General features: G+C 44.0%; 1 protein-coding gene across 1 annotated transcript in view; it reads left to right on the top strand.

Annotated features, from left to right (window-relative positions):
* Window positions 1–17,531, top strand: part of LOC138092102 (F-actin-monooxygenase MICAL2-like) — a 69,151-nt gene extending 51,620 nt beyond the window's left edge. The window contains exons 10-12 of the mRNA XM_068987974.1: window positions 8,425–8,524; window positions 13,533–13,606; window positions 17,152–17,531. Coding sequence (XP_068844075.1) covers window positions 8,425–8,524; window positions 13,533–13,606; window positions 17,152–17,336 — 359 coding nt within the window. The 3' untranslated portion in view covers window positions 17,337–17,531. The remainder of the gene's footprint in view (window positions 1–8,424; window positions 8,525–13,532; window positions 13,607–17,151) is intronic.
* Window positions 17,532–18,531: the final 1,000 nt, after the last annotated feature.

Genomic DNA, 18,531 nt, shown 5'->3' with positions numbered 1-18,531 from the left:
AGCATAAAAACACAATGTGCCTAGGAATAAATCTAAGAAAAAATATACACATCCTTTATGGAGCCAATTTTAATACTTCACTGAGAGCCACCAACACACCCAAATATAATCTCACATATATGAAAACTTGATATAAGCCAGCAGTAGCATGGCAATTCACAGGAAATAAGTGATTCTGGCACAGCTGGCTTTCCATACAGGAAAAAAATGAAGTTGAACCTCATCTTAAGCCATATAATCAATGTCATAAAAATTAAAGACTTTAATTTGAAATGTTAAGAATCTCTTGGACCTCAAGTTGGTAGTCTGTAGACATCATAAGGAAAGGAAAAAAATAAACCGCTAATTTGGAAAATAAATTTGCAACAAATATAACCAGAAAAGAAAACTTACTAATTTGGAAAATATATTTGTAACAAATATAACAAATATTCAGTATTCCAGAATATGTAAGAACTCTTACAAATCAATAAGAGATTAATAACTCCATATAAAAATAGGCAAATGGTATAAATATACATTTCACAAAAGAATAGTAATAGTTTTAGTTACTCAGTTGTGTCCAACTCTTTGTGACCCCTCTGACTGTAGCCTGCTAGGGTCCTCTGTCCATGGAATTCTCCAGCAAGGATACTGAAGTGGGTTGCTATTCCCTTCTCCAGAGGATCTTCCCCGTACAGGGATCGAACCCGGGTCTCCTGCATTGCAGGCAGATTCTTTACCATCTGAGCCACTAGAGAAGTCCTAGGTCTCACAGAAGAATACTCATTAGTAATTAGGAAAATGCAAATTTATGCTACAGTGTGAACTAAACTATTAACTTTTCAAAAACTTATAAAATCTGATAATACTAAGTATTTGGCAAGGGTGAGGAATAAAGGGAGCTTTTATTCAGTGTTAGTGGGAGTATGAGAGGTGAAAGTGAAGTCACTCAGTCGTGTCCGACTCTGTCGCGACCCCTTGGACTGTGGCCTACCAGGCTCCTCCGTCCATGGGATTTTCCAGGCAAGAGTACTGGAGTGGGTGCCATTGCCTTCTCCAGGGGATCTTCCCGACTCAAGGATTGAACTCAGGTCTCCCGCATTGTAGGCAGGTGCTTTACCCTCGGAGCCACAAGGGGAAGACAGTGGGAGTATAAACAGCCACAAATCTTTGGAAAACAATTTGACTTTATGCTGAAAAGCTGAACAGTTGCATACTTGCTACTCAAGAATTTCATTCCTGATTATGTGTTCCAGAGAAACTCATACCCACATTAGCCAGAAGATATATACAACAATGCTCACGGTAGTATCATCCACAGTAGCAAACTACTACCAACAACCTAGCTATACATTAACAGAAAAATGGATAAACTGTAGTACAGTTAACTGTGGCACATACAACTGAATATTATAAATACAGCAGTGAAAATGAGCAGCATAGAGGCATTTTAGAAACATATAGAAAGAATTTAAAATAAGCAAGTTGTAGAAGACTACATATATTATGATATCATTTCTGCTGCTGCTGCTAAGTCGCTTCAGTCATGTCCAACTCTGTGCAACCCCATAGACCAGGCTCCACCGTCCCTGGGATTCTCCAGGCAAGAACACTGGAGTGGGTTGCCATTTAAGCAAGAAAAACTTCATTTATGGTGACTAGATATGTAGCTAAAAGCGAAACAAAAACAAAAAGCTGTTTAATAAAGGAAGGGCTGGAATTTATGGCTTTCAGCTGCAGTCCCTGACTCCCAGGATAGAATCATGACCTACTTTCCAGTATCCAGTTTTTGTCAAGACTGAATCAGACCAGACCCCCTGTGTAGCATTCTGGATTACCACCATCATGTGTAAGGAGCTGTGGGAAGTCACGAACCCAGAGTGCTGGGTACAAGAGGCCTGGCTAGAGATGAAATGAAATAGGCCCATGGATGTGCACAGGAGCTAAGAGGCCAGACAGCCAGAGGCAGGGGCTGAAACCCACCATCTGAGGGAAATGCTTGCCCACTGCTACTGAAGATTCTGGCTGTGATTACTCAAATGCCCTTTCATGCTCCAGATCACCACCGAGGATGTCAAGGGCATTGACAGAATTGCAGGAAAAACCAAAGTAGAACTTCTCACAGATTCTGAGGAGGTGGGAAATCACATCTAAAGATTTAGATAGCTGTGAATCAGAGAGCAACACAAGACCCAACTTGGAAAAACCACACACCAGTACACACAGGAGCATTCAGGATTACCAACAAAAGGAAATGGTTAACAAGCCATGACTTTAAAGAATAGATTGTTCATTTAGTCAGTTGTTCTCCACTGAGAAAAAGGTTCTGGATGTTAAGTGCCAGTCCCCCTATTGTGAGCAGGGACTAAATGCTGTCAGGCTAGGTGATTTAAACTCAATTGTGCATATGTTTGTGTGGGAGGTGGGGGTGGGGAGGGGAGTATTGAATTTCAGTAGGAAGTGAAAATTTTTGCTTTGTTTTTTTGAGAGCTCACTAGGGACAAGAGGGTCAATTTATATGACCCCATCAATAAAAAGCTGTTTCATGTTGAGTTTTGATGACTTTACTTTGCCTAACAAGAGGATCCTTGCATTCTGTCTAGCAGAAAGCACGTTACGAGGGCACAGGAACAAAGGAAGAACCAGTCCATGGCAGCCCCAGCAGGGGTGGCATTCACAGCTAGAGGCTGCTCACCTTCAGGTCGCTCCATTCTGGCTGCATCCTGGTTCCCAGATGCGGGAGTCACATCCCTGTCCTGGAAGGGTGTGCAGTTCACCAGCAGCCGTGAGACCAGCTGGAGGTGTGGCTGAGCTCGCGATCTGTGTAGGCACAGTCTCTAGGCTTCCTCCCAAGCAAGTGTTGATGATCCAGCCGTAAGATCTTTCTGTTTACATGGAGACAAATATATACATATATAATTATTTAAGTGCTTTTATTCATCTTAAGGGAAGTTGCCTGGTAAAGTTTAGCCACGGGTAATCAAGTCAGGGATTACACTCTAGCTGAGCTTTAGAGATATACAGCAAATAGTCCACACAGAAACATAGAACTGGACGCTGGAAGAAGCATCAGCACGGTAGTAATAAGGGTGTGATTTACTGAATGTTTACTATGTACCAAGCACCATGGTCAACATTTTACGTGCATCTTGTCATTTCATCCCCATAACCAATTTATGAGACAGAGACTATGATCACTGCATTTTTTTTTTTTTTGGCTGCATAAGCAGCATGTGGGCTCTTAGTTCCCCAGTCTTAGATCAAACCTGTGACGCCTGCAGTGGCAGTCTTAACCACTGGGCTGCCAGGGAAGTCCTCACCCCCATTTTTCAAGGGAGGAGACTAAGGCAGAAAGAGGTGAGGTTACTTGACCAAGGTGACACATTGTAAGTGGGAGAGACAGGTCTGATCGATCTCAAAGCCCACTCCCTCTGCCTCTTCACTCTGCCACATCTACAGTGAGGAGCAATGCTCTTCGAGACTTCATTAGGACCTACAGGGAAGCTCTCTGGTGGGTAGTGAGGTGATGGAAATCTCAGTGCATTGTTCAGGTTGAGAGCAAGGCAAGCCTGGGCTAGGCACTGTCTGCCTGTACCCAGTGCTTTGGGAAAGCAGATTCCCTAGAAATCTGCACTTGATTCCATGTTCAAAGATCCTCAAAAGTAATTTTGACTACTGAGGAAAGGGAGAGTCTAAAAATAAACTGTAGGCTATAAAATTGCAAATTATTTCACATTATTTATGCATGTAAAATGTTGACCATGGTGCTTGGTACATAGTAAACATTCAGTAAATCACACCATTATTACTATTTAAGAACGTAAATTAAACTGATTGATTCAGTTCAATCTGTGTTTGTTGAATACGGCATCAGTAGAAATCAGTGAGGCTGCACGACTCTCAGAGGGACCACATTTTAGAAAGACACACAAGAAAGGCTGAAGAAGGGACATGGAATGCAGGATAAAAGTCTGGCTTGAACCTGTAGGTAGAGTATAGCAAAGAGGCCGAATCTGAAAAACAACAACAAAAAATACTCTCAAGACAGCAGAACAGTGCTGTTTCTTTTGGACTGAGAACAAGGCAAGAATAGCCCGGAGCTGAGACAGATGGTTTAATGTTACATGACTGGGGCGAGGCAAGATTTTCTCCTCTCAGCTTTTCTGTTTTCCTAATCAAGGAAAATGGCCCTCAATCTAGAAATGTTAAGCAAATATCTAGATGAGGAAATTAAACCTGGATAGGTGAGAGAAATGGGAGAGCAAGGAATTCAGGTTTCTCAGCCGTGGTGAAAGATGATAGGTTCACAATAGAATATGTCTTTGATGTGACCTTACTCAATCAGCATTTGCTTATTGACTGAATTAACCCCCTGGTGTTGAAATAACTTGCAGAAATGACCCCAGTCTTTGAAAACTCAGGAAAAATTCCAGAACCAAAAGATTAGAAATGGGTATATTTTCTAGTTTCATATGAGAAAGAAACATGAGTTCTGATCTTTGTCAAAATTCTAGAAAGAATTATTAAAGAAACTGTGAATATTTAGGAACCACAGGCGTTTACTTAGACACTGTGGAAAATAAATGTCATTTCCTCTTCTGGGTGGTGTTTTGAGGTTTGTCATGCCAATGGACACAGCAGGCTTTGTGAAGCTTGATTTTGGGAAATTGCTTTGTTATTAAGGTTTATAAGATCCTAGTGGACAAGGTATAGAAATGGGGGCTGGATGATACTAGTTGGGTGCCATGCATTTAAAATTTGTAGCACAGTCTTGCCCAAAGGGTAAGAAAGGTCCCTTAGGGGCTAGATGGCTCTGCTCTTGGTCCAGTTCCATCTGATGTTTCATTTCTCAGTATCACATGAACGTGCAAGTGCACAGAAATCCCAAACTAGGAGAAATGTATCAGGTGAATAAAATATCCCAAAGATTCCCCCTTAATGGAACAAAATAAGATGATATTTAACAAGGCACAAGTAAGTCTTGAATTAGTTTTAGAAGATCAGTTGCACAAGTTGAACATGAAGTCCTCAGCCTTCACCACTCCTGGTGTGGGAAGACAAGATTCAGTTGCACATTAGGAAGAGCCAGGTGAAGACACTGCTGCTGGAAGGACACCTGCATTCCAGGGCACAAGGTGAAGATGTAAGCGTGGCTCTCCATTCTGGGCTGTTGATACTTTGTTTGATTCTGGACTCTCCTTAAGATATGTTCTAGGAAATTAGAAGGCAAATAGAGGTGGACAGCTCTTTTATGATGAAATGATAAATGACCCAGAGGTACTGACTCTGAAATAAGAAAACTAGTGGATCATGAGATCAGTCTTCAAATATCTGAATGTCTTTCACGTAAAATAGAGTTATGTGTTCTCTATTTGCCTCCAGAGGGCAAAATTGGACTCAGTGGCAAATAGCCAACCCATTGACGAGCAATAGAAGTTTTCAGTACTTGAGAGTACACAGCTCTGCAGTGGGCTTCTTGGACAGAAGGGCATTTCACCATCCATGGAGAATTATCGTAGAGGCTGGAGCGGAGGGTGGGAGAAGAAATTGCTTTGTGCCTCGATGGCTGGGAGAGATGACTCTTAAGTGATCTTCCATCATGTACATCACATGATTTGAATAATGACCATTACTATTTATTGAGTTTATACTCAGTGCCAGGGCTGGGTTAAGGTCTCTGAATGCACAATTCCATTGTATCTTTAAACAGATAAGGAGACTGAGGCTCAGGGAGGCTGTTAAGAACTCAAGCCCCCACAGTGACAGGTCAAAGAATGGAAGTTTGATCCTAAGTCTGAATTTAAAGTATATGTTTTTAACATCTATGTCATATATATGATCTATAAATTTCATTCTTCCATTCAGCAACTAATGCCCTGGAATGCCTTGTTCTTCACCTCCTCCTGCGCCTGGAAAACTCCCACTCGTGCACTTAGACTGAGCTCACCTGCTGTCTCCTCTCTGAGGTTTCCCCCACTTCCTCTGCGTAAGATGAATCGCTTCCCTCCTGTGCTGCATGGCAGGGGCGCATTGTATCCCAGCTGACTGTGTGGCATTGGTTTCCCCACTGGATTGCAAGGTCCCAGTTTCCTGGACAGCTGGAGCCAGGACTTATTCATCCCTGCCCCTCAGCACCACCGACAATGCTCAGAAGATGCTGGTACTCAACAGGTTTATAAGTTCTTTTACTCATTCATTCATTCAAGAAACCTAAGAAAGAATAACACTTATTTCCCTTTCGCTTTTAATCCTTCTAGGTATCATTCTCCTGCTCAGCCACCTTTAGTGTCCCTTTGTATTTACAGCATAAAGTGCAAAAGCCTTAGCATGGCGTTCAGGGGCCTCTGTGATGAGATGGTCATACTCTTTGAGGTCTCATTGTCTACCCTCTGTGTCCCCTTAGCCCTTCCTGACCTCTGTCGCCACCATCTTCTATCCTCTTGTCTTTGCTCATATTGTTCCCTCTTATTGAAATGTTCTCTCCCACCCTCAGAGTTTCCTCTCAAAGTGTTATCCTTTCTTCAATACCCCAGTTGAAACATCACCTCCCCTGGGAAGCCCAGCCTCATATCCTGACCAGAAATCCCCTCCCTTCTGTGTATTCCCAGAGTCCTTTTTTTGCTGTGGCAACAGTTTTCTGATATTCTATTTTATTCTAGCTTTTTGGTCTATCTGATCCAAAAGATTATCTAACAACACCCTTTTCAGCAGATACCATGCCTTACTATCTCCAAAATTCCGGTGATAAATAGCATTATCTATCACTGTATCCCCAGTACCTAAGGCAATACCCGACTCCTATTCTGTAAATAGGTGTTATTGAATGAATGAATTAATCAGAAGTCAAGTTCTGCATTGTAGCACCAGTTTGTACATTAACTAAGTATACAATTTGGGATATTGCACATCAATCACTCTGGACCCCAGTTTCCATGTGATCAAGGAGACAGGGAGAAAGAGAACTCGTTTTTACGGATGACTTTGCAATGTGCTAGGGGCTTCATTTACTTTACAGGGCTGTGAGAGGAATGGAGGGAGTAATGAGCAGGGGAGAGGGGCATACAAGCAGAGAAGAGTACGAGCTTAGGGTAAGGCTCTCCGGAACTCAAGCCCTGGCTCTGCCACTTACTAACCGTGAGCTTGAGTAAGTTATTCTAATCTTTCAAACTTCTGCTTCTTCAGCCATCAAATGGTGATAACAAGGGACCCTACTGGTGAGTTTGCTGTGAGGATTCAGCGAGGTATTGCATATAAGGTACTTAGCCCATTGGCTGGCACGTAATCCTGCATTATAAACAGCAGCTCTTTATTATTATTCTCTTACCTGTGTGCCTTCTTGTTTAGTTTATCCCATGAAGAAGCAGAGGTTCTGAGAGGTTAAACCACTTTCCCAAGGTCACACACATCTTCTGACTGCCCTGTTTTCCTCCCTGCCTTTGGGACAGAGGATGAGATGGTTGGATGGCATCACTGACTCAATGGATGAGTTTGAGCAAACCCCAGAAGATAGTGAAGGACAAGGGAAGCATGGCATGCTGCAGTTCATAGGGTCGCAAAGAGTCAGACACGACTTAGCAACTGAACAACAAACAACAGCAATGGGGCTTACCAGGTTAAATCCTTGGAGGATGGCCATGAGCTTTGCAACACAGCTTGTATTCCCATTTCAGGGTGAAAGACTAGAAAGCCACCGATGTTACTACTTCCCAAACATTCCCAAATTTTAACATTTTATTATCAAAACATTTAGCATCTAACACTGAATATCTAAAAGCAGTGTGAATTTTATCATGCTAATTTTTCTGTTTAATAAAGAAATAAAGGTCATAATCTAAGTTATAAGCAAGTATGGATAAAACTTTTTCCCTATGAGACTCAAAGCTAATAACTTTTCCCCTCTAATCATTTGGCTTTTCTTTGTGCAAAAAAGAAAAACAACAAACAAACAAACCCAAAATGCCAGTTACCACTCTTCTATAACCAAAGGGTATGTGAACTTTCCTGCCCCATGGAGGGACCCACAGCCCACCTGGGGACTCAGTAGGCATTCGATTCAGAAGAAGAGAAGGAGATAGTAACCAGCAGAGCTATTAGGGCTTTCTTTGGTGGTGGATATGATATACAAATGCATAGAAATTTTATGGAAGACACTCAAATATTCAGAGGAGGGTCATTAGTGTGGCAGGCCATTGTCAAGGGTATACCACCCTTGGAACTGAAGTATTCACGCCCTAAATGTCCAAGAGGACCTCCCCTAGAGCATGCGCAGGTGTGTTTTATTTGTTATGCCCATGACCTTGAGGCTTCAACAGGCCGTCAGGGGGCTGCCACCTGCAGACCCCTTTTTGCTACAAACATGGCCCCCTAAAGTAGCTTCAAAGCAGTTTGATCACGGGAAGAGAAATGCCAATCTAACCCATTTGCCACTGATTTCTTAAGCAGATTCAGGCACACAGGATGAAGCACAGCTTTTGCAGGAATGGCTTAAGCTGGTTCTGGAGAAGAATAAATTAATGCGATATGAGTCAGAGCTCCTGATCATGTAAGTAAGGCAACACGGATAAAAAAGCAACCAGGGGAACGGGGGTGGCAGTGGGGTGGCCCACCCTCCTCGGTTGAAGTCCCAGGACTTTTCTCCTTGTGCATACAGAATTGTGATTGAGACAAATTGGTATTTGAGGTCTTGCATATCATGCGGGCATTAGTACAGAGAATCTTCAGTAGTCTGTTCTCTGCTGGGGAGTCCTATGGCTAAAATGATTTCAGGTAATAGGTCTGGGCTGGAGGGTGTGTGGATAAGGCACTTGCAGTCCATTCCTGCCCCCCAGGGCAGGGGAGACCCACCTGCGGTCACACATCTGCGATGGGGAAGCATATGTCTGGCCTCTGAGTGAACGATGGGAAGGGCTTCCTGACCACTCCTTGCGGCATTACTGGATTGAAGGTGGAGATCTGTCTGGCTGTCCTCTGGATGAGAGGCTGCAGTCTGGCTGGTAGATCAGAAAGTAGAGATGAATCTCACTGCACTCTGAGAAAGTTGAAGGTCACTTTACCTGTCACCATCCTGGATGGAAAGAAAGTGACATTTAATATAAACTGACTAAGTACCACAGGTCGTATAGGGCGCTTTCCCTTATGCTGACCCATTTCATTTTCACCCAACCCTGAGAAATAATTTGGGGAATCTTAAAGGGGTCCAATAAATTCTATTCCTCGTCTCTGCCTGGATTCTGAACTGGCTAAGAAATAAGACTACTGGGTCAACAGGTGGAACATTAAACTAGAGCATTTATTACTGATCATGGCTAGCGTGGCTAAATATGAGAGTCCAAGAAAGCTTGCTAACTATATTCATTTCCTACGGCTGGACTAACATGTTACCACAAACAGGGTGGCTTACAATAATAGAGAAGTATTCTCTCCCAGTTCTGGAAGACTGAAATGGAGGTGTTGGGGGGCTAGGCTCTGGGGGAGAATCTTCCCTTACCTCTTTGGCTTAGCAGGCTCCAGGCATCCCTTGGCTGGTGGCTGCGTCACTGCAGACTCTGCCTCTATCTTCATGCAGCCTTTTCTCTGTATCTGTGTCTGCTCTTGTAGAAATACTTGCCACTCAGTTTAGAGCCCATCAGGATAATCCAGAATATTTTCATCTCAAGCTTCTTAACTTTCCATCCTCAAAGACTCTTTTCCAAATAAGGTCACATTCAAAGATTCTGCTACTGCTACTGCTAAGTCACTTCAGTCGTGTCTGACTCTGTGCGACCTCAGAGACCGCAGCCCACCAGGCTCCCGTCCCTGGGATTCTCCAGGCAACAACACTGGAGTGGGTTGCCATTTCCTTCTCCAATACATGAAAGTGAAAAGTGAAAGTGAAGTTGCTCAGTCATGTCCGACTCTTCACGACCCCACGGACTGCAGCCCACCAGGCTCCTCCGTCCATGGGATTTTCCAGGCAAGAGTACTGGAGCGGGGTGCCATTGCCTTCTCCCTCAAAGATTCTAGGGGTTAGGATCACTTGGGGGTTCACCATGGAACCAAACTTCAGAATTAGACACACTTATCTCCCTAGTCACAAAACGTAGTGAATCACTTGCTTCTTAGGGGTAAGGCTTTTACCTGAGACCAGTGGCCTCACCTGGGGGCAACTTCCATCTCTGCCTCCTCCTTCCTGGGATATTTGGCAATATCTGAAGATGTTTTCGGAGAAGGCAATGACAACCCACTCCAGTACTCTGGCCTGGAAAATCCCATGGACGGAGGAGCCTGGTAGGCTGCAGTCCGTGGGGTCGCTAGGAGTCAGACACAACTGAGCGACTTCACTTTCGCTTTTCACTTTTATGCACTGGAGAAGGAAATGGCAACCCACTCCAGTGTTCTTGCCTGGAGAATCCCAGGGACGGCGGAGCCTGGTGGGCTGCCGTCTTTGGGGTCACACAGAGTCGGACACGACTGAAGCGACTTAGCAGCAGAAGCAGAAAATGTTTTTGTCTAAGACAACTGGGAGGTGCTACTGATACCTAGGGAGGAGAGGCCAAGGGTGCTGCCAAACATTCCACAGGCAGACCCGCTTCCTTCACCACCACAGAATTACCCAGCCCCAAATGTCAGTAGTGTTAAGGTTGAGAAATCTTGCCCTAAACCACTAGCAAGGCTCAGAGTAACAGAACACTTTTTTTTTTAGGTTGTAGTTGTTTTTATTTTTCTTCCAGTTTTATTGAGATGTGATTGACATACGACACTGTGTAAGTTTGAAGTATACAGTGTAATGATTTGACTTACATATATCATGAAATGATTGTCACAGACAGTAAGTTGAGAGAACATCCAGCATCTCATGCAAAAATATTGATACAAAATGAGAGAAATAGAAACTTTTTTTTCCTGATAGAACTCTCTTAACAATTTTCGTATTTAACATACGTCTAGTTGTTTTGAGCAACTTGAATTTAGTAGTGAGTGGGATATTCAGTAGGCAGGTAGGTATACAGGCTGAGACATGGATGGGGAGGTACAATTTCTGGAATCTACTCCTTATCAAAAGAATTTAGAATCAGTAGTTGTCAGAGTAGAGAGAATTCCGTAGAGCAGTTGATTTTAAACATTGTTGACAGTGACCCAGAGTATATTTTACATTGGCTCATTACCTATGTGTGTATAAATATGTGTCTTTATACACGATGTGTACCCAGAGAACACACGTTGGCTCAGGCAGGCTGATCCCAGGTGAGAAAGGGTATCAGCTAATTTTCCCTGTTCTTCCCAAATTTACCACTCCTGGGATGAGAGTGAATCTAAGAGAGAAAGTGGAAAGAATAAGCCAGGACTTATACTCATCAAGGTCCACTGGCATGGAAGGAAATGCCAGGAGTGGGGAAGCAGGGCTCATCTGTAATTATTTTTTCTATTATTATTACTATTTTTTATATTGATGCACATGCTGAGATTCAATAAAGTAATTTGTCCACATCTACCTGACCACAAAGCCCTTTTTACACAACCATACCATCTGCCTTTGGGCTAGATTTAAAGTATAAAATTCATTCAACAAACATCTATCAAGCATATTTTCTGTGCCAGGAACTGTGCTGGGTACTGTGAAAGTAAAGATGAGTCAGGCCCCAGTCCCTGCCTTCAAGGATCTCATGGTTTTCAGAGACGGACACGCAAGCACACAGCATGAGAGAAATAGTAAACAAATAATTTGCTCTGTGAAGACTTGTAGGAGGAGTATTCAGAGCACAGGCCCTACCCGCGAAGGTCAGGGGGATGGGGACTGCGCGGTGACTGGGCCTTCCCTTACTGGTACGCTGTCAGAGGGAACGTTCTCCTCCAAAAGAGGCCAAGGAGAACTTGGAGTGTGAGCCAGATGAGCGCTCTGGTGGAGGGCAGCTTCTAGTTTGGAGAAAGGCCTGGCTGAACCAGGAGAAATGTCTTAGACTGGTGTGTGATGTTGAGTCCCTTGGGAAAGCAGGTGCCAGGACAGAATTAGAAGCACAAGAGGTATCACAGAAGGAAAGGAAAAGGGAGTGGGAACGAGAGTGAAATCTGCAGACCTCCCTGCAGTCCTGACACCTGTGAAAGGAGAGGGGCGGGGAGAAGGACTGGCAGGAGGAGCTTCAGACTGCCGTGCAGCCCTGAGAAAAATCTGAGCCAGGCCAAAGGGAGCACCAGCCAAGGCTGCCCATCCGAGGACCCCAAAGTGGGGCAGAAATGGCCGAGCTCCAGCACCACCGCTGTGCCCGGGGACAGGGTGGCTTCAGCACGACATTGAAGTGCATTCTGCTACAGTTTCGGCTTACTACACACTACACTCCTTTCACAGAGGCCTTTCTTACAGGAAAATCTAAGTGGTAGGTACATTCTATTGGGAGCTAGAGTGGGTCAAGGGAAGTTCAGTGTCAATAACAAAAGGCGGAGTATTGAACAAAGTGTGGACCTTGGCCTAAGCAATAGTAGAAGTAACAACAACAACAAAAAAACCCCCAGCAACAACAGAGTATAGTAAAGTGACCCAGTGCTATAGCAGATACGCTCACAGCCTGCAGCTGGGGCCGGAAGGGAAGCCCCGGGGCCCTAGTGTCAGTCCTCACCACTTTCAGTGTCTCTAGCAATGGACAGCCTAGACCCCTCTCTTCTCTCCTAAATCTTGCCTCGCTTGGTTTCTGTGATGCTGCATATCCTTCCTACCTTCTGCTTGCTCCTTCCCTGCTTCTGCCTCTTTTGACTAGCTTCTAAATGTAGGCATTCCCATGCTCCTGTCTTCAAACTTTTTTTCCCTCTATTGTCTCCCTTTTAGGGCTCATGTGACTTCACCTTTCACCTCTGACCCCTGCCACATTTGTTTGTGGTCCTCATTTCTCCTGAGAACTCCAGGGCTGCATTCCCAGAGGTTGGAGGAACCTCCACATTACCACATGGCCCAGCATGTGGGGCGCTGACACAAGTTCTGTAATATATCGCCAGGCGTTGAAAGGTCATGAAGTTCCATCTGACCTTCACTGAAAGCTGACTTCCCCTCTTGACTTTGCTGGTGGACACACTGAGTACCCAGCACTCTAACTTGACTCCTCCAAAGCATCACTGTTCTTTCACCATTGCCTACAACCAGATGAGTGGTTGTCTGAGGACTATTGCCTCCACTGACAAAATGCCTTACTCCTGTTTCCTACTTGTTTTCTTGCTTACCACAGTTAAAGATTTGGGAGTTGTTAGAGGTGATGCTTGAAGTCATGTTGCCCCTAAAAGAGAGGAGTTTTAGATTGTCATCGCTTCTACCATTCTAGTCATTTCTTCATGATCCATGCCAGTGTGCCAGTGTGGCCTTCCAGAAGTTCACTGGGATCTCATCACAAGCTTCAGTGGCTCTCCATTATCTGCTGAGTTCAGTGTATCTCAGCAGCAGTAGTAGCAAAACTTTCGGTTTAGAGGCATTCCAAGACCCCAGTCTTAATAAGGAACAAGGAAAGCAGTTGCTACGGTCAATGGGTTTATCAGATATTTCTACACAGGTCTTCAGTATTTACAAAGTCTGAACATTTTCTCATTCCCAGGGCCCACGAACTAGAACTGGAAGATCATCAAAGCAGACTAGAGCAGAAATTAAGAGAGAAAATGCTCCAGGAAGGTGAGTACGGTGATGTGTTTCAGGCCTTTGTTAAAGATGTTTTTTCCTATGCAGACACTTGACCAGAACATGCTGCACTTTATAGACCAGAGTACTCTTCCTGTCTGGTTCCACCAGCCTGGGAGCCAGAGGGGGCACAAAGCCATCTTCTTCTGCCCCCGCTAGAGCACAGCAAGTCCCTCTTAGCTTTGCTCATTAGGGCCAGGAGAGCAGCATTTTGCTCCATCCCAACCCATGTGCTAATAGGAATGAAGTCATTCATTCACACCTTCATTCACTTATCCATCCATTCATTTAACAAATGTTTGTTGAGAATTTAGAGTGGGCCTGGCAGATGCAGAAGAGCAGCCCTGCCCTGTGGCCTCCCTGGGGAGACTGACACTCAGCCTGGTAATTATAACACAGTGAGATGAGGGCCATGATGTACGTGTTTCCACAGTGAGAGGAAGGCAGGCCTGGTTCTACCAGGCACTGGGGATGGTAAAGGAAGCATCCTCCCTACCACAACTGGGCCAGGGCATCACACGTGAGAAAATTATTTCCACCAGGACGGAGGGAGAGTTGGAATAAACTGATACCATATATTGACTTATTGGCTCCAACCCATGAGGCATATTCACTCTGTTTTGTGCCTGTGTGTTTTTGGGGGCCAGATCCATGCATGGCTTTCCTACACTGGGACCAAAGTCTAAAAGAGCAAATTAAATCTTTTCTGTATACGTCATGGACCATAATTGCACCTACCTATGGGGTTACCTGCTACAGAACAAGCACCTAGTAAATATGAGATGTTATCATCATGATCATTCTCAGGTATGTTACTCCATTTTACAAATTAGAAAACTGAGTCTCTGAGCACTTAAAAAGCATGCTCAAGGTAAATGATGGGGCTATGACTTGGGAACAGATTATAGACTCAGGATCTCCTATTCTTTCTCACATAGTAGTGTTTGTTCAGTTCAGTCACTCAGTCATGTCTGACTCTTTGTGACCCCATGAACCGCAACATGCCAGGCCTCCCTGTCCATTACCAGCTCCCGGAGTCCACCCAAACCCATGTCCAGTGAGTCAGTGATGCCATCCAACCATCTCATCCTCTGTTGTCCCCTTCTCCTTCTGCCCTCAATCTTTCCCAGCATCAGGGTCTTTTCCAATGAGTCAGCTCTTCTCATCAGGTGGCCAAAGTATTGGAATTTCAGCTTCAACATCAATCCCTCCAATGAACACCCAGGACTGATCTCCTTTAGGATTGACTGGTTTGATTTCCTTGCAGTCCAAGGGACTCTCAAGAGTCTTCTCCAACACCACAGTTCAAAAGCATCAATTCTTCTGGGCTCAGCTTTCTTCATAGTCCAAATCTCACGTCTATACATGACCACTGGAAAAACTATACCCTTGACTATACCTTTGTTGGCAAAGTAATGTCTCTGCTTTTTAATATGCTGTCTAAGTTGGTCATAACTTTCCTTCCAAGGAGTAAGCGTCAGTTTTAACTGTTAAAACAGTTTTAACTGTTGCTTCTTAACCTGCACACAGATTTGTCAGGAGGCAGGTCAGATGGTCTGGTATTCCCATCTCTTGAAGAATTTTCTACAGTTTGTTGTGATCCACACAGTCAAAGGCTTTGGCATAGTCAATAAAATCAAAGTAGATGTTTTTCTACTTTGTCCAGGTAACCTGCACACAGATTTGTCAGGAGGCAGGTCAGATGGGTCAGATGGTCTGGTATTCCCATCTCTTGAAGAATTTTCCACAGTTTGTTGTGATCCACATAGTCAAAGGCTTTGGCATAGTCAATAAAGTCAAAGTAGATGTTTTTCTGGTAAACTTAGTCTGATGCAATAATTTTAAAAGTCCCTCCAGGAAATGCTCAGTCTCTTTGGGATGGAAATGTTCAGTCTTGCAGATTGCCGCCCCTCCCATCTGCTTGATCCTTAAAGGTGACTGCCGGGTGTTAGCGAGAGGCAAGTCTGTGTGACTTTGCAGCACTGGAAATTGGTGTGGGTGGCTCTGATCCACTGACCCCTATGTAGCTATCTCCCATCATCAGGCTGCTCTCTGCTGCCATTTGCAGACCAGGTGCATGGCATGACCATAGCTTGGCCAGGCTCTCAGTGTACCTGAAGCCTCACTCCTATCCTTAATCAGCCTCACCTCACCGCATCCTCCACTCAGCCTGGCCAGACAGTCTACCAGTCTGCACTGTGGGGCCACCTCATCCCTCACCATAAGGAGCCCCGTGGCAGGCCCTGTGGCTGGCAACCTTTGCACCTCTGGGCCAAGTGGACACTTCTGGCCACTGCCTATGTGTGCCACAGACAGCAAATCAGGATCTGGTTAGCCACATCCAGACCTCTCTTCTCTGCCCAACCATGAAGTTCTGCCTGTTCCATGTTTATACCTAGGGTGCCTTTCCAACTAATATCTTGCTGGAGTTCCGGGCAAGGGTCAGGGCAAGGGTCCCTTGGCCCCCAGTGTTCCCATCAAATGATAGGATAGAAGCCCCACTAAGGCCCAGAATGGAGAGACTGGAGCCCAGGGCTCTCGCCTTCAGTTTCTCCTGCCGCTCGCTCCTCCGTCCCATAAAACTTGAGCTGCAAAGGGAATGTTGCCTCTTTATTTCCCTTTTGTCATGTGTCCCTTATTCCTGATGCCAGTCTCAGAACTCAGCCTGAGGCAAGAGGCAGTGGTACCATCTCTACTCTGGGATCCAGCTCACTGCCTAGTCCCCATGCATTAAACAAGAGGGGTTAATGGAATAATACATAAAATCTTCTCCTAAGGCAATAATCTGACAAAACTTAAGATCTGCCTTGAGAATCCTATTTTGAGCGTCAGGAAGTCATTACTACCAGTTTCTTACTCTTTTCCTTCCTTTTATAACAATCGTATCTTCCCCAGGCAATTGAACATCTCGGGGCAATTAGGAAGAAGGTCATGTACTCTGAAGGCAAAAGGGAGAAGCCTAGTCACAGTCTGGAAATATCCTCCCAGCAGCTAGCCACAGCCTCACTTGGCTGCCGCCTAGTCTCTATTCAGAGGGCTGCAATGTGTTATTAACTGCAAATGAAAACAGGATTCTTGTCATTGAAATAACATCCACTGATGCAGATGATTTACTCAGAAACTTCTCTCGCAGATTGCTCTGCTGTAGCTCAGATGTATTTAGGGAAAACCGCCTCTGTGTTGTTTTGCTGGCTTCTTTTTGGGGAGGGAAGGACAGGTGGGAGGGCTTGGAAGGTCTTGGCTTGTATGAACTTCTTTTTCTCACAAAGGGGTTTTCCCTGTTGCTTTATATAGTCTTGAGATGAAAACTGAGCTGAGAGCTGCACAAAGCACCCACCCTTCTAATCTGTGTCTTGCAGGGCAGGTTCCTGGTGTTAAATTCATTTCCTTGTTTTCTCCTTATAAATTAAAGAGCAGAACAAGTCCAGAACAATCAAGAACACCCCTGCCAAAAGCTCCTCTGAGGTCAAATGTTACCTGAAGTCTAATGTGTCTTTTTTGTTTGTTATTGATTTTTTTTGTTCTGTGTTTTTCTGTAGAGAGCCAGAAAGATGAGAATGATCTGAATGAAGAGCAAGAAATACTCACTGAGATGATGCAAGTGATTGAGCAAAGGGACAAACTGGTGGATTCCTTAGAGGAACAACGCATCAGAGAGAAGGCTGAAGACCAGCACTTTGAAAGCTTCATATTCTCTAGGGGCAGTCAGCTGAGCAGGACGTGAGCAGTCCCCACAGAGAGCAAGCTGATGACCAGATCAGGCCAAGCACCCTACACTCGCTTGTTCCTCCTGTCACAGGATGTTAGACCTGAAACATAACTTATACCATGCTGCAGTATTTTTTTTTTTTAATTAAGATTCTCTCATATGTACTCCAGCTGCCTAAGATACTTCCAGAGATTATAATGAAGAAAATATAGAACTCTTTTGAAATTGGCAGTCAGCTTCAGCTGGTCTCTCAGATTGGAGATGACTTTGGCAGATAATCAGCATTGTTTTCTATAAAGAGCGACACAGAGATCAGTTTTCCTGCTGCTTTCATCATTTCTCTTCCCAATTCATTGAGTTACACATCGTAAGATTTTTAAGAAGCTGCCTTTTCATTACTATATCCATATTTGCCTTTTTTTTTTTTGCACGGGTGACCAGTTTCCAAATGTCAGAAAGAAGCAGCCGCCGTTTAAAGATTAGGTTAATATTTAAATTGTGCTTCCAGAGAAAGGGAAGAAACCTTGAGATTACTGATTACATAAAGCAAATAACTCATATAGCAGGTGTTAATTCAATCCAGGGTGAATTTAATTCACCAGGTGTATTTATAAGCCTTAATATAATATACATAAGAAATGAGCATCTAATAGAACATTTGAGCCTTAGTTTTATTTTTAAAAAAAAGAAAGAAAAAAGGAAATAAAACTTCAACTTCATACCAGCAGGATTGTTAGTTTTCACCAAATGCTGTTGGCTTAGAAAAGCTTTACATTTTTTTTTCAGAGCACTCTCTTTATTTCCCTGGAATATAGTGAAAAACATTTTTAGAAGATGAATAATTTTTAAAGACAGAACCAATATTTTAAAAAAGAATTTTGAAGTGCTTTTTTAATATCTGCTGGTAATGGCAAAAAGGAAAACTCATTTGTTGATAAAATATTAGTGAGGTTGATGCTGCTACTGAAAGCGAACCTTCTAGTGATCAAGGGTGGAGGATGCTTTCAGTGGTGTTCTCCTTAGGTCCAAACAGAGAAGTGTCTCTGACGCTCTCCACAGGGGCTTCCTGGAACTCCACAGGACAAGACAAGGCCACTTCTGCCTTCAAGGTGAAGTGAGGTGCAGTGGCTCCATTCAGCAAATCCCAAACTGGATACAGGAATTTTTCGTTGTGGCATTTTCCATGGGAAAAAAAAGCTGGGAGGTGGAG

This window comes from Capricornis sumatraensis, chromosome 16, assembly GCF_032405125.1.
Source record: "Capricornis sumatraensis isolate serow.1 chromosome 16, serow.2, whole genome shotgun sequence".
Taxonomy (NCBI): Eukaryota; Metazoa; Chordata; class Mammalia; order Artiodactyla; family Bovidae; genus Capricornis; species Capricornis sumatraensis.
This window is presented reverse-complemented; position numbering and strand designations above follow the sequence as displayed.